The sequence below is a fragment of the Eublepharis macularius genome, chromosome 2, assembly GCF_028583425.1.
Source record: "Eublepharis macularius isolate TG4126 chromosome 2, MPM_Emac_v1.0, whole genome shotgun sequence".
NCBI lineage: Eukaryota > Metazoa > Chordata > Lepidosauria > Squamata > Eublepharidae > Eublepharis > Eublepharis macularius.
Genome location: NC_072791.1, coordinates 49,203,060 through 49,222,631, shown reverse-complemented (window position 1 = coordinate 49,222,631; position 19,572 = coordinate 49,203,060). Strand labels below are relative to the sequence as shown.

At 42.5% G+C, this 19,572-nt stretch overlaps 1 protein-coding gene across 2 annotated transcripts in view; it reads right to left on the bottom strand.

Moving 5' to 3' along the window:
* Positions 1–364: 364 nt before the first annotated feature.
* Positions 365–19,572, bottom strand: part of MBIP (MAP3K12 binding inhibitory protein 1) — a 33,858-nt gene continuing 14,650 nt past the window's right edge. Inside the window, exons 3-9 of one of the 2 annotated variants that reach the window (XM_054973007.1) lie at positions 18,320–18,541; positions 18,125–18,221; positions 17,264–17,329; positions 11,218–11,370; positions 5,394–5,491; positions 3,301–3,339; positions 365–1,947 (exon numbers count right to left, since the gene is read on the bottom strand). In XM_054973007.1, the coding sequence (XP_054828982.1) occupies positions 1,843–1,947; positions 3,301–3,339; positions 5,394–5,491; positions 11,218–11,370; positions 17,264–17,329; positions 18,125–18,221; positions 18,320–18,541 (780 nt within the window). In that variant the 3' untranslated portion in view covers positions 365–1,842. Of the gene's footprint in view, positions 1,948–3,300; positions 3,340–5,389; positions 5,492–11,217; positions 11,371–17,263; positions 17,330–18,124; positions 18,222–18,319; positions 18,542–19,572 lie in introns of both variants that reach the window. The other variant, XM_054973008.1, reaches the window with a different exon arrangement.

The window sequence follows — 19,572 nt, the reverse complement described above, 5'->3', positions numbered from 1 at the left end:
AGCATACCCCAAAGTTTAGTTGGGTGTTTATGAATACGAACACAAAAGACGGAGAGGCTAGCCTCTCCCCTCCAGTCCAAGGCTGTTACTATTTAGGCACTGCCTCTGCCATTGCTTTTGATAACTGTAATGGCTGGTAAGGCTTTAGTTAGACAGGGAGAACAGATCAGCTCATAACGCCTCTTGTTTTAACATAGCCAAACATATACCTTCTAAGACAGGTCAGTTTCTATCCACACACTATAGTGAGCCCCAGAGTGCATGGCTGAGGCTAATGTGCGTTCAGAGCAAGACACCTTTCAATTAGAGAGGAATGGAGCTCACCTCTGTAAAACTCTCTCTCCAATCTTAGTTACAAGTCTGATCATTTTATTTATTTATTTAACAAAATGTACATCCCACTTTTCTGCCTTTATAAAGGTTACCAAGGCAGCTAACAAATTAAAACATACATAATAAAACCACATTTTAAAATAATTAAAACTAACCAAAACAACAACTACCCATCATTAAAACAGTTAAACCAGAAATAAAAGCATATAAAGACATACAAACAATGTGACACTCAATGTGGGAAAGTGGAACACCTATTGGTCTGTACTCTTAACAAACCTATAGCAGCACCTATTGCCCCACTTATTCTGGTCTATCCATTTAACTGGAATTTGAAATGCTCAGACAACCTCACAGGGAGCTTGTATGCTCACTGTTTCATTTCCCCTAGCACTGAAACTAAAAATCCCACAGGTAATAAGCATGATTGCCTCAACACCCGTGGCAGACATCAACAATGACATATAAACTGCTGATCTGCCTATTCCCCTGTAAAAGGAGGCAGGATGCATACGGAAGAAATTGCAAAGCAGTATAAGGTTCCTTTAGATGGGTTCTAGGACATGTCATTGAGCAAAATGCCACACAGCAGCCTTCAAGTAGATGATTGCTACTGCCCAATAATACTGTCCGCAATATTCTTGAAAATATCCATAACTACATTTTTTTATCTATTAATGAACTTGGTGTGACAGCAGTGGGTCTAGTACTGGTATTGTGCTGCTGAAAAGCTGGGTGTATAGAGTGTTTAGATTATTTTCTTCCTTTTGTAGCTCCTATAGCTTACTGGAGATGCATACTTTACACCTTCAATTCTGGCATCTGTAGCTGAAGGTCCTTAAGATAACAAAGATTGGGAAGGACCATTGGTCCACTGTCAGACAAAGTAAACAAAATTAACAACAACAGTGTGCTTATATACCACCTTTCTGGCCAGATTAGTGCCCACTCAGAGCAGTGAACATTGCTGAATAGTACAAACTATGTGGGTAACTCTTCCTTCAATTTACAAACCGAAGTTAGAATCCTCTGTTCTCCTCCTCCATCAGAAGACCCACTAAATTAATCCTAATCCCATTAAATCCATCATGAAAACTGCAGTTGATTTCCTAGTTATCACAAGTTTTATCATTCTCTTTCATTTATTTCAAAAAGCTATATAAGTTAAATTAAGAAACCACATTTCATATTATATAGTCTCTGGATAGAACAATAGTCACAAAGACACTGTCTGATTCACAGACATCACATATAAAATATATTGTTACTTTTACACAGTGAAACTGAAGTATTCCTTCCATTTATAAACAGAAGGGACAAGATAGTCATAAGGCTACTCCCAAAGCATTCATCGTTCTGAAGAAGTTTACTTGATCTCGGTTGCCAGTATCAATTAAACAAGTTTGTAGTACTTGTTTAGTTTCCTTTCTACAATGCCTACATAAACAGTACTCAGACAATCTTAAAAGAATTAAGCACACATGAAAGTACAATGAAATCACATCAGTCTCAGAGAAGCTGATCAACCACTTTGGGCCTGTCTTCATTTGTTTTTCTTAGTAATGTTTGTTTAAGTGCATTGATCTTCTCATCAAGTTCAACCAAAGAATAGTTCTGTAATTTAGAAAGGAAACATGAATTTAACATTTAGCACAGCTTCAAATATTTTTAATAGACTATGACTGTGGTAGGCTATCTCTAGCTCCAAATGTTTCATTGCTAGACAAAGAATACTTGATAGATGGAAGAACTAGAAAGAAGAACATTCAGTTCCAACCACCCTCAATAACTGAGATCCAGTACTACTAGGGGATTTATTTACTTCATTTATATACCACTTTTCTCCCCATGGGGACCCAAACTAGTTTACATAACTCTCCTCCCTTTTATTTTATACTTACTCCAACCCTGTGAGGTTAGACTGAGAGTGTGTCTGCTGGCCCAAGACCACTTAACAAGCTTCCACAGTAGAATATGGAATTAAACTTGAGTCTCCCAGATCCTAGTCCAACACTCCAACCACTATACCATGGCAGCACTGTCAGATGATAGTGAAAATTTGTTCCATTTATATCCTGCCCTTCTGTTTGAAAAGAACACCCAAGGCAGATAACAGATAAGACAACCTAACAAAATACAAATATCAATTAGTCAATCCATGTAATGGGACTAGCTTTTCCCAATGGTGAAAGGTATTTGGAATATTTAGTTTGAAAGGTGATTATTAAACAGAGAGAGAGAAAGCAGGAATTGTTAAGTGGAAAGAAACTTTCTGCTCATTCCAAAAATACTAGAATTCTGGGGTTATGATGGATACTACTTTTGCTTTAAAAGAGGAGAAGAAACATTCATGTAAGTCAGACTTATCACTGGCTATCAGCCATGAGGGATAAAATGAAACCTCCACACTGAAAACATCAAACCACTGAGTATCAGTTGCTGGAGAGCAACAATGGGGCGAGTCGTTGCCTTCAATTCCTATTTGTGGATTTTGCAGGGCATCTAGTTGGTCACTGTGGAAAACAAGATACTGAGCCAGACAAACCTTTGGTGTAATTCCTTGCAGGTGTGCAATACTGTGTAAGAAGCACACATGCCAGCAATACTGGTCCCAAGGAGATGCAATAGCATGGCTTCCCATGCAAGCCAACAGACAGCATAATAAGCAGATTCAAACACTACCAAAGCTGTCTGGACTCCTTTCCCCAGGGAAGAATTTCTGATGGTGAGCCTAAGTGATCACATGTGAACAAACATCATCTCTAAACTTACAAAATTAAGTTTTTTCTAGGACACACACTATGAATACTGACAAACAATGTGTGTGCATAAAAACATTTAAACTACTTGAGGCAGGATACTTTACTCCACAAGCTAGCAAAAGAGGAGCATGGAGATGGAAAGGGAAGGAGTGTTTTTGAATTCCCAATCTGTAGGTATGAAGATACATGAATCAACTGCACTCACTTGATTCGGTTGGCTTTTCCTTCTTTTGCCAGATAAATTCTACAAAACATCAACAAACTGAAATGTAAGTAAATCTTTACATATAGGTAAAACAAATACAATAAATTATTATCTATGACAATAAGAAATCCTCACCCATCTCTTCTTGGTAAATAACTTTTCTACTTTAAAAAGTCCCCAAAGTGAGAAACAATAAAATCAAGCTAAAACTAAGAGTAAATAACAAAGCAGCTTAGGATGGTTCCCAATCAGGGGTCATTTCGTAGAAAAAGAGCTGGAGGAACTCATTAGCATAACTCATTAGCATATGCCACGCCTCTTACCATCACTGGAAGTGTGTCATTAGTATAACTGATTTGCATATGCCACACCCCGACATCACCTATTCCGGCTGTTTTGGACCCAATCCTGGATGTTCAGGGCCGAAATTGGGCCCAAAATGGCAAAAAGGGGCTGAAAATGGGCCCAAAATGGTCAGGATCAGGCCGCTAATGAGAGGAAAAGTGATCCACCACCCATCAGAGGCCTGATCTGGGCCGTTTCAGCCCCAATCCTGGCCAAAACAGGCCCAAAATTGCACGGAGTCAGGTGGGCAGGGCTACCTGACATGTGACCTCTTTGGGGAACTGCCGAACTGCGTTCCTGTATGTTCCCCCTCGAAATGAGCCCTGCTCCCAATCAATACCAATCAATTCTGAAAACTTTAAAGGTCAAACACATCTCAATGTAGCACTTTCAGTGAAAAAGAATGTTGGCGCCTTAAGAAGCTATCAGGGAAAATACAGCATAAACAGGGTCCCATGACTAGAAGGCCATGACTTAATTCTGAAGGTGAAAGAACCTGGAAGAAGAACCTCTGATGCTGATTTTCATCTGGACAAGTTCATATAGGAGAAGGCAATCCTGTAAATTTCCGGGGGGGGGGGGGGGTCTATTTTCTATGACCAGGAAATACTAGTATCTGAATTCTCTCCTTCTAAAAAACTCTCTTATACCAATCCAACTAGATTGGTATAAGAGCAATAGGGGCACTTATTTCCATCTGTCCCGCACAATCCAGTAGTTTTATTTATTCATTCATTCATTCATTTATGTCATTTATAGTCCACCTTTCTCACTGAGACTCAGGGCAGATTACACAGTGTGAGATTAGTTCAGTCAATATTAAGGACATTTCCATAAACAATGCCATACGGTAAATAAATACACGTTTACAAAGACATAACATTAGCAGTAATCCAATACAGAGTTGAAGAAATGCTGAAACAGAGCATAAGCAATTCTAGGACTAACATAAGACAACATGAAGCACAGGTAGCTCATAGGAGCACATGTTTAAAGCAACAGATAGTACATAAGGAAACAGTGGTGAAGTCTATGGTCCCCAACTCATTAGTGAAGCATCTGAGACCTCCTCCCTACAATACCACCTTCCTATCTGAGTAAAAAGCCTTTTTGAGTAATTTGGTTTTGCACCATTTTAGTTGCACAAGATTAAAATTCTGACAGTCTGCTTTTTGGGAACGGAACAGTGAGTGGGTTGCATGTCTTCCCTAACAGCTGATCAGTGAGATTTTAACCTTTTTGAAGGGACTCTCTGCATGCACCCCTGACTGATCTACACTTTTCTCTGGATTGGGGCACCTGCAGAAAAACAAAAAAGGGTTCTGGCTCAGCTTTCTCTTAATGTGCTAGTTTTAACCATGTAGGGGAACCTTTGAATTCACACGATCCACACCCCACCCCCATCTGAAGGATATCAGGAGAACCCCACCAGCATCCTTTCCCCTTACATAAGTAGATCAATTCTTATAAAAAGAAGTATTTGCACTTATGTAGCTGGTAATAAAATAAAATAATAAAGTAAAGTAAAATAAATAAAATAAAAACAAGTCAATTTTCCCAGTGCAGAGCCCCACAGAACTGCTTGAGGTAGCCTGACCTCAAGTAAATAATGAAATCAGCATGAAAAGCATTGAAAGGGTCTGCAGCAAGTTTATGAACTGGAACAACTATTTGTTCCTTTATACAAATGCATACCCCCCTCATCAGGATATGGCTATGAATGGGCAAGAGATTTAAGACTTACTTACAACAGACTGAAAATATTCAGGCGACATCCCTTCCAATTCAAGAATTTTATCTTCAAGTTTTTTAATTCTCTGATAAATGTCTTTCGGCACTGGTCCACCTAGATATAATTTTTTTTTTCAAAAATGAAGAGAAGTATCAAAAAAGCTAGCTGGAGTAGAAAGCCATAAAATTACTCTTCCAACCCAAGATGTGAATGTGTGTGTGTGTGTGTGAGAGACAGAGAGAGAGAGGGAAAACCTGTATGAATTTGAAATTGTGTGAGAAGTATCCTGCTGGAATTCCTAGCAAAATTAAAAGCCTGGACCCCAGTTGGAAACTTCCCTGCATACACATGAATACTGAATATTGACTCAGGGTACCAAATGTAATTAAGAGACAGTGGTTTTAATGTTTTGCTTTGGAGTCTAACCCTCAAACAATAATGCGGCATTACCGGCTTACAGCTTGCTACCTTAAGCTGGGAGCCATTTCTTTGCCGCCCTAGCAGAGACAGAGGCAACGCTTGCTCTCCCGGGCATACGGGTATGTGGGGATGGGTGGCACTAAGGCCATTTAGGGCATCTCCGTTCGTTACTCCCCAGCAGTTGCCGTTCGCTAGGAGAGACATGGGAGTGTTCCCTCCAAGTGGCGAGGGAGAGCAAGGAAGGCTACTGCGGTGGCATGCGTCGGAGCAGTGGTGAGAGTCAAGGCGGCGTGCTCAGTGCAGCGCAGAAGCAGCAGAGCTTGCAGCAGCCAGCACTGCTCTTGGGAGCACGTGCGGAGGCATTTTGGGGAGGCGAGTAGCGGGCTCTGTCGGCCCGCCAGGCACTGGCAGGTTTTTCTTTGCTTCAGGGCATAGCGTGGAGCAGAGGCATTCGGGGAGGCAGGGAGGCTGTGGCTGGGAGGAGCAGCTTTCCTTGCCTTACCAAGGCGTCTTCTTGGGTTTTCAGGCAGCCTATTGCAGGGTTACAGCTTTAGCCTCAACGGGCTGGGAGCATTTAGGTCCTTGGTGGGCGAGTTTTTGCGGCGGGGCGGGACTGGAGTGAGCAGCCTTCAGTAACACCGTTTGGATCTTTGAGCCCTCGGTTATTGGTGTCTCTCTCATGCTACAGCAGTTGGGCCTGAGCCACTAGGTGGCTTGGCCTTGCTGTAGGTTCTCCCCCCTTGCACATACATCAGAGTACTTGAGCCTGTGGCCAGATATTCCACAGCCGCCCAGGGAGTGCTAGGGCAGGGTGTAGTGTAGGGAGGGGGCGGTGGCCATTTTGGGCCAACTGCCTTACTTGGGACGGTGGCCATTTTGGGCCCATCCATTTACACTGGTGCAGCCATTTTGCGGCCATCCCCGACCATTTGTGCTCAGTCCGTTACACTTCGTTTGATCAGGCAGTAAAAATGGTTAGACAATGTGGGGTTGCTGCAGAGATGGCCAAATGCGACATTAAGTCTGCATTTTGCCTTCTTCCAGTTCATCCAGCGGATTTCGAGTTGTTGTAGTTCGCTTTTGAAGGGCAGTATTACATGGACAGCGCCCTTCCCATGGGCTGTTCTGTTTCTTGCGCTGCCTTTAAACGCTTCAGCTCCTTGAGTGGGCCATTTGTCACCAGCTGGGCAGCCGGGGCATTGTCCACTACCTGGATGATTTCCTTTTTTCAGGCATGGCGGGATCTGGACAATGTGCCAGGCTCCTGGCTGGGTTTGTTAGCTTAACCAGGGACCTCAGGGTCCCTTTGGCCCATGAAAAGACTGAGGGTCCAACCACAGTGTTGACATTTCTGGGCATAGAGTTGGATACAGTGCGGCAGACATTTCATCTGCCCCTGGAGAAGCTAAGGGATCTCCGGGAGCATTTGGCCTTAGTGAAAGGGCAGAACAAAGTTTCTCTCTTGGAACTTCAGCAGCTGGTGGGCCACTTGAATTTTGCGTGCCGAGTGGTAGCGCCTGGAAGGGAGTTTTTGTGTTGCCTATGTGACGCTATGGGAGCTCTCCGCTTACCCCATCACAGGTTGAGGATTAACAGAGGTATGCGGGAGGATTTGGAAGTGTGGGAGCAGTTCCTTGACTCTTTCAATGGGGTGACTTTCTGGAGAGGGGATTTACTTTTGGAAGCTGAACTTCAAGTTTCTACTGACGCCTCTGGGTCCTTGGGTTTTGGGGGCATATTTTTGGGGCCATTGGTGTGCTGATCATTGGCTGGCTGACTGGTTGGAGAGGGGCCTTAATCGGGACTTGACCTTTTTAGAGCTATTTCCGATTTTGGTGGCTGTCTACCTTTGGGGCAAGGACCTGTCTAATCACATCGTTCATTTCTGGTGTGATAACCTAGTTGTTCATGTATTGAATTCCCTTACATCTAAATCTCCCACAGCCATGAGATTAGCGCGGCCGCTTACGCTCCGCTTCTTGCAATTGAACATTCTGTTCTTGGCCAGGCATGTCCCTGGCTTGGACAATGGTGTGGCAGATGCCCTCTCTCGCTTGCAGCTGGAGCGTTTTCAGCAGTTTGCCCCCCAAGGCCGACTCACTGCCAGCTCGGATGCCCCAGGGCCTGTGGGAGTTTGGAAGATGGAGGCATACAGGGCAATTCACCTAGCTATGGCACCCAGCACGCAGAGGGCTTATGGTAGGTCGTTATGCCAGTTTGTAGGGTTTAGGCGGCAGGGCTGCATCAGGTATGGCCAGTTCCTGTGGAACATCTGATGCAGTTCTGTGTCAATCAAAGAGGTAAGGGATTAACAATAGTCTATTAGGACACATTTGTCTGCCTTGGCCTTTGCCAGTAAAGCTCAGGGCCTCAGTGAAGCTACAGGTGATTTTCGAATAAGATGTTTGAGGGTTGGTCCCGGGAGGCCGGGCATCAAAGAGATGACAGGCAACTTATTTCCCCTACTGTCTTGTTGGGACTGAATTCTTTTTGGGGTTGCATTTACAGTTCTGGATTTGAGGAGAAGCTGTTCCATGCAGTCTCTTTAACTGCATTTTTCAGTGCCCTTCGGGTAAGTGAGTTAGTGGCTTCATCCCTGAAGGATGAATCAGGTAAGGCTCTGCTGGCCCAAGATGTTAAGTTTTCGGGGCACAAGCTCACAATTACCGTGCGTTGCTCAAAGACTGATCAGTCAAGGAGGGGATCGGCTATTGTGCTGGGGAGTTGTGGTAATAAGGAGATTTGCCCTGTTGCCGCCTTGTGGCAGTACATGACAACACGAGGGGATGAGGTTGGGGTGTTGTTCAGTCATTGTGATGGAAAACCCCTCACAAAATATCAGTTCTGGGAGGTCACCGGACGCACGCTGGCCAAATTGGGCCTGTCTGGTGTGAAATTTGGAACCCACTCATTTAGAATCGGGACAGCCTCTACAGCCGCAGCTATGGGTTACCCTGAGTCAGCCATTCAGAAGGTGGGCAGGTGGCAGTCCTCCGCTTATCGTACGTATGTTCGCCCCGTCAGGAATGTAAATTGTGTTTGGTTTCTTTGCAGAAACTGTGCTGCGCCACAAGAGGCTGAGGATCCTCATCGTTGGGCACAGCATGGTGTTCTGGGCGGCCCACCAGGCTAAAAGAACGGTGGTAGGGACCCAGCTGGGTTTGAGTGATCGTGCCATAGTGGAATGGCAGGGTCGTCGCGGCCTTAGGTGGCCGGGCCTGCTTCCACTTTTGTTCGAAGGGAGGACTTGTCCTCCACCCCGAGTGTTAGTCATTCACCTGGCTGGGAATGACCTTGGTTTAATGGAAGGAAGAGCCCTATCTATCCAAGCAGAGGCCGATTTGCGGGTGGTCAGCCAGCGCTGGCCAGGAGTAATGATTGTGTGGTCCGCAATGCTTCCATGTTGTGTGTGGCGGGAGGCTTTGGATCGGAAGTTGATTGAACGGGCTAGGCGGAAAGCCAACAGAGCCTTTTTCAGAGCAATGGAGGGCGGTTTAGGGATTTATTTGCCCCATCCGCAAATTCAGGCTGAATTTGCGGACCTCTACTGAAGGGATGAGGTTCACCTTTCAGTGAAGGGCAATGGCATTTTCCTTAATGACTTGTGACAAGGGCTTAGTTTGGTGGTAGACCACCTGCGGGGCACAAGGGCATAAGCAGAGGCTTGGCCCTGGCATTGGCAGGATAGAGTTTGGAAAAAATCAGTGGGCCGGTGAGCACCCTTGGCACGTCCCCATTTGTGAGGGAAGCGGGGTCTGTCAGGATCACTGGTATTGTTTGACGGCTGCCAGCAGAGAGAGCAGACTGCCGCATGGGGCCTCCCATACAAGTACGGCCCCTCATGTTTGACGGCAGGGGGTTATTAGGCTGGTTCCATACGCCTGGCCAGCCGAGTGCCAGCCATACCTTGGATGGCTTGTGTCCGGGGCAGAGGAGCTCGCCCAGACGGGTCAGGGCGGAGGTCTATGGATGACCCCAGGGCTTGACCTGTACCGCTTAGCTTAGCCCTTGCCGTTATTATTATGCTGTTGTCAAATAAATGGCCTTTAGTACCCAACATTTGCGTCTGCCTCTTCATTCCGTCTGGGGTGGCAAAGACCCTTTTTCCATTTCTCTGGTCCTCAGAAAATATCATTTATGCCACTCTATTTACCAAGAATTAATAGAATTAATAGCTTGTTCACATTGTTTGTGTGGCCTGTATAGTGGCATTCATTCCATTTATTTATTATTAACTACATCTTGTTATTATAGTTACAGTCTTTCTTCTTTTGAACACCTATATTTATATACTTTCTATGTCACCTTTTGTAAGTGCACTGTACTGAAAACAAAACATGATCAGTAGACAAAATTAAAGTTGGTACTTCAGATTTACAATTAGTCTGTATCCTGGACCTAGGATAGGAAACACTATTCCACCTAATCTTCATTTTCAAAACAACCTTGCAAGTTATATGTTATTTCCATTTTACAGATAGCAAACTGAAGGTGGTAGTGACCTGGCAAGGCTGCCCAGCAGGTTCATGTGTTAGTGGGTTTTTCACTTAAATAAAGGCTTCAAAGCAATTTACAAAATGGATGAATGGTGACATTAATTAAGGTCACTCTTGTTAAAGTTTGTGATGTAATGATTGGTTGTTAATTAGTCTGTTAAACTGTAATAGCAGCTCTGTCCTCTCAGCTTTTCTGGGAGATGATCAACAGTGAAATCCTAAGCAGAGTTACTCCAGTCTAAGCCCACTGGGCTTAGACTGGAGTAACTCTGCTTAGGATTTCACTGTAAGTTTAAGTAGTCATGTACAATCTCTTCAGAGCCTAAAGTGGAATATACATGCAGCACGTCTCCACAAATCAAGCCCCTATCACACACCCTCAATGACACCTTCCCCTTAACAAAAACAGAACAATGGATGGGCCATAAGCAATGGGAAGGGATATAGAATCCTCTTTCCATGGACAGGCTGATCACCCCAAGTGACTAACTGAAAAAAGTCAGTCTTCAAGAGATTATAGCAGAATACAAAAGCGTAACAATGGCTGTGATGTGAGGTAATTAAAAGAGGCTTTTACTATTACCATATATAAAAAGATCCTAAGCCACCATTACAGAGCAGTATGCCACTTTTCAGCTAGCCGAAAGTGATTGTGAATACTTGCAGAGAAATGATTCCTAAGGAGGACGTGGGAGTTGAGAAGACAGTGCAATTTACAGTACTTATTGTACAATTTAGGCCTACCAGAATCAGCTACTTTAATCCATTTCTCACCGTAATTTTGGAATCCAAAAACTAAGTGGTACAGCATATGGGAGACAAGTGTAGCCTTTTGTACGATTATGCTATGAATTTACATTTTTGCCTGTTTCTGAAAGAATCACAATGTACGGAGTCCAAAATATAAAAAGCCTCTCTACTAACCCATATGTAACCTTAAATGAGCTTCAATATTTTGCAGTCGCTCTTCTATGGCTTGATTCCCACAGTCACGAAGGAGGGTGTTAGCTTTATGACTGGACCCATGAGCAACTTCATTTCTAGTTTGAGGGCCGTAGGTATTTACAACTCGAGAAACTAGAATTAAAAAGGACGGAAAGGATTAAACTTTACACACCAAGAAAAGAAGTCATACATACCACCATATAGTGACAGAATATAAAGCTTTCTCATCCCCAACCATATAATATCTGCCATAAACTGCAATCGCTATTCCAAATTCCACCTTTCCTGTATTAATTGAGAAGTAGTATCAGGCTAAACATGCGTGTCACACCCATCCTGCTGTCACACCATTGGCTACCGATCAGTTACCAGGCTCAATTCCAGGTGCTAGTTATCATCTACGAAGCCCTTCATGGCTGCATACCTGTGGGACTCTTTCTCCACATGGCAGCTTTGATATCTAAGCCAAACCTTCTAAAGGCTTCTCCTTGCAAACTGGTAAGATCAGCAACTGCACACTCACATGCATTCTCCGTGGGGGCTCCCATCTTGCAAAACAGTCTGCCTGAGGAGGTCAAGAAGGTTCCCACAGTACTATCATTCCTCAAAATGTGCAAAGCAAAAATGTTCAGGAGGGCATTTCTTGCAACGGAATAAGAACTGCAGTGGGACAGAATGGTTCTGAAGGGTGCCTTCATACAGGAGTGTGGAATGAGTACTGCATTGGTAAACCCACATTCTGCATCACTAACACTACGTCAGCCTGGGCAGTTTGCTGTTCACATTGTCATTTAATTTTGCATTTCTAGTGTCCTGCTATATGATTACATTTTCTCTTCTTTCTGTACTCTAATCTGCCAAGTCTTAGTGAGAAAGGCAGGCTATAAATAAGCTAAATACATAAAATAAGCAACACCCCCATTATAAAGATATCCGCAATTTCCCTGTAAATATAAAGTCCATTCACATTGTATTCTGATCATTCATCCTCAACTGTCTTTACTGCAGCAGCATGACTGGAATCACTGATGCATAATTTTAAACAAAAAAGGAGGAAGGGGAAATAATACACAAAGAAGGAAAGAATAACTACAAACAGAACCGAGCCCTGGTGGCCAAGCAGCAAATTTTAAGTTAAAGCATTTAAAAAACAGGTTCTAGATTTTTTTTCAGCATTCATAAAGTTTTTCTTCTTTTGTAAGCAATCCATTCCATAGAACCCAAATTTACCATTTCTGCATAATTTGTATTTCTGAGATGCTCTTTGCAGTCCACACATGTAGCTCTGGACATCTGATAATAAATGCAGTATGCTGGAACCAAGTTTGTTGGTAGCTAGTCTATACCCACACCACTTTCTATTCCAGCAGCAGCTGTCATACTGCATTATATACTTCACTTTTGTGTTGCTAATTTTTATTATTGACTTGAGAGGCAGTTTGGTGTAGTGGTTAAGAGTGGCAGGACTCTAATCTAGAAAACTGAGTTTGATTCCTGACTCCTCCACTTGAAGCCAACTGGGTGACCTTGGATCAGTCACAGCTCTCTCAGCCTTACCCACCTCACAGGGTGATTGTCATGAAGATAATAACAACATACTTTGTAAACCGCTCTGAGAGTGGCATTAAGTTGTCCTGAAGGGTAGTACATAAATCGAATGTTGTTGTTATTGTCATTACTCCTGTTCTTTGGAAACATGATGCTAGAAAAAAATTCCACATAAGTATCCCATGCGACCATTCTTTACACATCCAGTTTAGTGCCTACCTGCAAACTACAGTTTGTTGGGCAGCCTGCATTCAGATTATTATTATTATTAATTCAATTTGTAGCCTGCCCTCCCCACAAGCAGGCTCAGGGCGGGTTACAGCAATAAATAAAAATACAATGATAAAAACAGTAAAATCTCACAAACATAATATTTCAGCAAGTCAAAAGCTGACAGGCATAAATTCCAGTATCCCAAGATGGGGCCCCCTTCATCCTTCACTGCGCACCATATACAAGAAAAGGTTGGAGTTCTGAGTTAGTATTCTGTAACTACTCATGCATATGTGGCAGATGGCCATGTGGCACCCCTGCTGGTAGGAGACCAACAGGGAGGCTTATTTAGTGGATCTAATGCTGGCTTCAACTATATGCCTGACAGAACATCTCTGTCTTCCAGGCCTGCCGAAAGGATGCAAGATCTTGGTGGGCCCGAGTGTCCTCCAACGGAGAGTTCCAGCAGGTTGGGGCCACGATCGAAAATGCCCTGGCTTGGTCAAGGCCAGTCGAGCCTCCCTGGGGCCAGGGACCACCAGTAGGTTTACCTGCTGATCTAAGCGCTCTCCAGGATACCTACGGGGAGAGGCGGTCCCTCAGGTATGCTGGTCCCAGTCCGTTTAGGACTTTATAAGTTAAGACCAAAACCTTGATGTTGTGCTTGTTAGTTTGATCCCCTAAAACAATTCCATCCTACTATTTTAATCAAGCTATGCTTTGTAAACTGTGATTTATTGTGGTAAACTGAATGCAGCCATGGTGTAAAAGAAGCACCCAGGTAAAATAGTCTAACCAAGAAGAAATCATTTTACTATCTAGCCAACTACTCTCAATAGATTATAAAAAACAGTTACTCTCTGAAGGGTCTACACAAAAAACAGCCACAAGTTTTAGAAATGGAAAGCAATTTTACCCCAACTGTACTCACTGCTACTAATATGCATGGTTCACATCTATTTGAACTTCACAGTGCAGGGTGGGGGGGAGAAGAGATCCTTAAGCTCAAATTTTGTTGGTATTCTTCTCTCCACCCCATGTGCATGGCCAACTAATTTAGAGTTTTCCACTTTTGAGGTTAAGCTAGTTTTCTGGCTCAGGTACATCATCAAACTATGGTTTATCAGAACAGACAAATGGAAATACATACTTACTCAACAAGTAAATTGTGGAATTCCCTACCAATAGATGTACTGATGGCCATAAGCATGCATGGCTTTAAAAAGGGGTTAACAAGACTTATGGAGGCTAGATCTTTCAATGACTACCAGGCATGATGACATTCATATCCAGAGGCAGCCAACCTCTGAATACCAGTGCTAGTAGGCAACGTGAGGCGAAGGCCTCTATGCTTGCAGTGATGAATTGCTGGATCCAACCCAGTCGTTTGTGAGAATGCTAGCAAGCCTAGGGATAAATTAGACATTACAACATCCTTCTGGCAACTACAAGGACACTGCCTTCATTTTGTGTACGTATGTGCAGTCAAGTTGCTTCCAAGTTGTGGTGACCCTGTGAATTAATGACTTCCAAAACGTCCTATTATAGACAGCAAATTGAAGATTGTGGCTTCCTATTGAGTCAATTCAGTGCTGTTGGGGCTTTCTCTTTTCCTACTACTTTCAACTTTCCCAACACTGTTGTCTTTTCCAGAGAGTCTTGTTTTCTCATGACGTGGCGAAAGTACATAGCCCCCGTTTCATCATTTTAGCTTCTAGGAAGAATTCAGGCTTGATTTGACCTAGAACATACAGTTGTCTTTTTGGCAATGCATGGTGCCTGTAAAACTCTCCTCCATTAAACATTACAAATGAAAGAACTTTTTTCCAGTCAGTCCAACTTTTACATCCAAGCATTGTAATAGGAAATACCATAGTATGAATTATCTTGATCTTGGTCTTCAGCAACACATTTTTATCCTTAAGGATCTTTTCTAGTTCCTTCATGGCTGCCCTTCCACGTTTCAATCTCATTCGGATTTCTTGGTGCAGTCTTCCTTTGGGTTTGTGATTATGCTCTGTGGATGAGCATAAATCAGCTTGCCGCCTATGCGGGGGGGGGGGGGCGCGGCGGGGAGACGGCATACTCAGACAAGCCTTCAGGGCAAAGTGATCTGACCATGGCGCTGCTTCTAATTCAACAAGATCAACATGAAACCCCATACCAAAGAGCAAATCTAGTGTGTGGCCTACTTGATGCGCGGCAGCTGATACAACGTGGGAGAGCCCCAGTGTCACAATGGAAGACACTAGGTTTGTTGTGAGGAGGTAGTATCATGGTGGGGGGATGCTAAAGTCTCCCCAAGACCAAAAGCCTAGGAAACTTCAAGGTCTACCCCCCCCCACCACCTCCAACAGGCTCGATAGGGTTGCTGCTGGGTGCACTAGGCAGTTGGTAAACCAAACAGACAGCCAAACTCTCCTCCACATTCCATGCCAGGCTCACACAATCAATACCAGCAATCTTTGGGGTGGGGAGTGGCCTGGAGGAGAAAGACTCTCATATGAGTAATGCCACCTGTCCAGGACTGATGAAGGACCAAGAACCCGGGGAGGGGGGGTGAGTTCTTTCAAGGTGATCATCTCACCATTCCCCACCCAGGTCTTGGTCATGCATACCAGGCCCATATCATTCACTGCACAGTAATTGTGCAGTGTTCCAGTCTTATTGTTTATGGACCTGGCATTGTGCAACATCAGTGTCGGAGGAGGGTTGTTCAATATCCTAGCCCCAAAACTAGCATGCCTCAGGACAGGATGTAGGTTGGAAGGACACCAAGCCATACCATATTTCCTTAGCCTTCCCCTCCAAAACTGTGTCCCACCACCATACCTCCCTCATCCTCGGAGTACTGGGATCCCCAGCTCCATGTCTTTTATATTGAGGCAAGACATAGCACAAGCTATAGGAGCTATAATGCAAAGTCTGACCAAATAATATCAGTCAGACTTCACAGAAGGTCTATCAACATAACCACCATTCAAATTTAAGCTCCAACTATAGATGCAGAACAGGAAGACATTGAAAGCTTTTATGCAAGTGTCCAGGAAGAAACTGATCATACATCTAAATGATGCTCTGGAATGCAAGTGACTGGAATACAAAAGTAGGAGACAAAGTAGAATCAAACGTTGGAAAATTTGGATTAGGACTGCAAAATGAAGCAGGAGAGTGACTCAAAGGTTTTTGTGAAGCCAATAATTTTGCTTTATTCTCTCTACTAAGACTAGGAGATGATTGTGGTACAGATCACCAACTGTTAATATCAAAAACCAGAATAAAACTAAAGAGAACATTTAGCCTCAAAGCCAAAATATAATCTAAACGAGAATCCTGAACAATTTGAAGACCATGTAAAGAACCGGTTTGCTTTACGAAACTAGGGAACTGGAAGGGAACTGATAGTGAACGGAAACCAAAAACATTATTACGGAAGAATGTGCAAAAGCTATTCCTTTAGCCAAAATAAAGGAGAAGCCTAGACGGATGATGGATAAAACTCTTAAAATTGCTAAAAACAGATGTGAAGCAAAAGCAAAACGTGTCATCATTTTAAAGTCTGTTTAAAATGCAAGGGGTGGATTTCAGCACTTGATAGTGCTGTGGGGGGACACCTCAGCCTGCTGTGCTGCTTCTGGCATTTTTAAATGACTTTAAAATGGCTGTGGCATCTTTATGGCAGCCACAAGGACATTGTCACATCTAGTCTGCCCCCCTCCATCACATTTACTTCAAGCAAGTCCCACTGAGTTGAATGGGGCATAGAAATACAGCTGATGAATTTCCTTTAATTAAAACTGCACACACACACACATATATCAGCAAAGCTACTTTTGAATACGTAATGGCAAACATTTCTAATGCAGCCACATAAGACGCCTGCTCTTGGCTTATACAATGAACTAAAACAGCAGTTTAGTGCAAACATTTATGAATAAAGCCCAATGTATTTAGTGATAAACATGCATATGATTAAGCATATGTCACATCACTCTGTTTCTGAGAGAGAGAGAGAGAGAGAGAGAGAGAGAGAGAGAGAGAGAGAGAGAGAGAGAGAGAGAGAGAGAGAGAGAGATTCAGTTGTACTGTGAAACAATGTATTTATAAAGCATTTCTTATAAAGCATTTCTGCTTGGCTCAAGCACCTAATAAAACATAGTCCTTTCTTATCATACTAACTGTGTGCTTTATCTTGTCTTTAAAAATTATTTTAGAGGAATCCCTCATTTAATATATTGATAGCAATGATAATAGTACTGCTTACCCTTTATGTGACTTTTGAATCCTGGATAAGGTGTGAACACTGCATCAGTTCTAGCACAGCTGTTTTCTAAGGAAGTTTTTAAAAATAAGTGATCATTACTGCCATTTTTATTAAATCCCATGTTCTAGAGACTGAACGGAGAAGGCTAACAGATAAGGCTAAACAAAGGCTAAACAAAGAACAGACAGCGTGCAGAAGAGTCGCCGCAGATAATGTTCACATTGGGTTCTAGTTACTTCACCCCAAACTACTTACACAGAAAATAGCCCTTACATCTTCTAGGGAAAGTATGAGAATATTTCAGAAAGAAGCATTAGTTATACCGTAGAGATTTTCTCCAAGGAAGGGCATTCTGGGGATGATTGGAGGAGTCACCCAGATTCAGAAAATCCTTCTCAATGAGTAGGAAACAAATAAACAAAACATCACGCTGGATTTTGTTCATGACAAAGCATATCCTGGAAAAGGGGTAAGTCCTCCTATTTATTTTCAGGATGTCCTTCCCAACAAGCTAAATATCTCTTCTTCAATATGATTCTTACTAAAAGGGATACAAATCAATTCTACAGCTGAACCCCATGAATCCCCATTGGGACTAATATGAAATAAGGACAGTATTTAAATTGGAAATAAGTTTTGTTTAAATCACTGGGACTCAGCTAAGTGTAAGATCATGGTGTTATAAAAAACTAAAAGATATTCTCTGAATTTTGTCTAACAAATAACTCTTACATTGTACTTAAAAAAGATCTACTTTTGCTTTTTTACAAAAAGTTTTTTTTAAAAAAAGAGATGTTCAATTAAGGGGTGAAAAATCATGCTTGAAGGACTAAGAGCATTAAACCCTGACCGGATAGTTACCTTGATTACAATCAATAACATTGCAAAATTCTCTGACGTTATTTTCATTGATCTCAGCTTGTTTCCTTTCCATGAAGGCTGATATTCGTCTGTCAATCTGCAGGTAACAGGAACAACTTGTATTTAGATTTCATTATTGCCATTCAAAGTGAAATTGGTTAGACTAGGGGAGGGAACGGCCCCAGAGTCACTTACTTCAGCTTTTCTAGCTTTTATCTGTACTACTTCTGGGTCTAAATCAACATAAGTCTCTTTCGGGCTTACAGAACCACAGGCTGTATCTTTCACTTCCATCTGCACGTCTCCCTCTGTTACATTTGAATTAGTCTCACACTTTCTGCCTTCTGTCTTACTAGAATCATCAGTGGGTATAGTGGTTCTTTCTTTAATCAAAGACTGGAGTTTTTCTATAAATGGCTAAGCAAGAAAGAGAGAGAGAGAGAGAGAGAAAGAGAGATTAAGCTCAAACTGACAATACTTTTTTAAAACAGGAATTTTAAAACAAGCTGCTTAAAATTATTGTGGAGGCCACACGCTATTTATTACCTTTATATGCATAATCCAATCAAACTGGAATTAAAATATAGCATCTCCGAGAGTCACTGCCCTCCTGATCACTGCCTTTTACTAATCTATGTATGAAAAAAACCCACACTCTCTAGAGGGTCCAGACTATCTGAGTAAATCTGCCTGTTACTCATCTGTTTTGTACCAAATCAAAGCAACAGCCTTTGGCACCAATACCACTTAATTTACATGTCATTCAACTGCTTACTCAGAACATTAAGGCTTAAGTATTTTTCCTTCTTAACATGAGAGCCAGGACTCTCACTCTGTTAAAGCTCTTGCCTTAAACACTACATCATTGGCAACGTCTCCACTTGAAACAGCAGCCATCCAAAATGCATGAGAGAATACAAACACTGCGCTCCAGACGTGTGCTTTTCTCAACATGGCGAAATCCCACAGAAAGCTAAATAAATGCTATTTATTTTCTCATCTCATTCAAATGATTAATACTTGTAAAACTGGCAAAAATTAAAGATATATGAAATATTAACTATAGTTCCTTCCCTCCTTCAAAAGTTTGTATTTACACTACTAACTGGAATGTATTAGTTGGCACTAGCAAGTAGTTTGAAATAGAATAACACAGAGATTTAAGAAATTATACTATTATTTGGTACACTGACATAAAATCCACTTTCTTTCTTTGCAGCCCCGTTAAGTGTAAAAAATTCTTACATTTTTATTTTGATACAACATAGACACTTGTATGAGGGCACAATCATTTTGAAACTTCTGCTATCTAAGCACTGATAGAACAAATAGGAGATATGTAATAGCATCCTGGCTTTTTCCAGTATGCCTTGCACAGGAGATATTCCCAACAACTTAATTCAATAGTAAGGCAACATTAAATATGTTTGTCTTGTGGTTCCATGCAG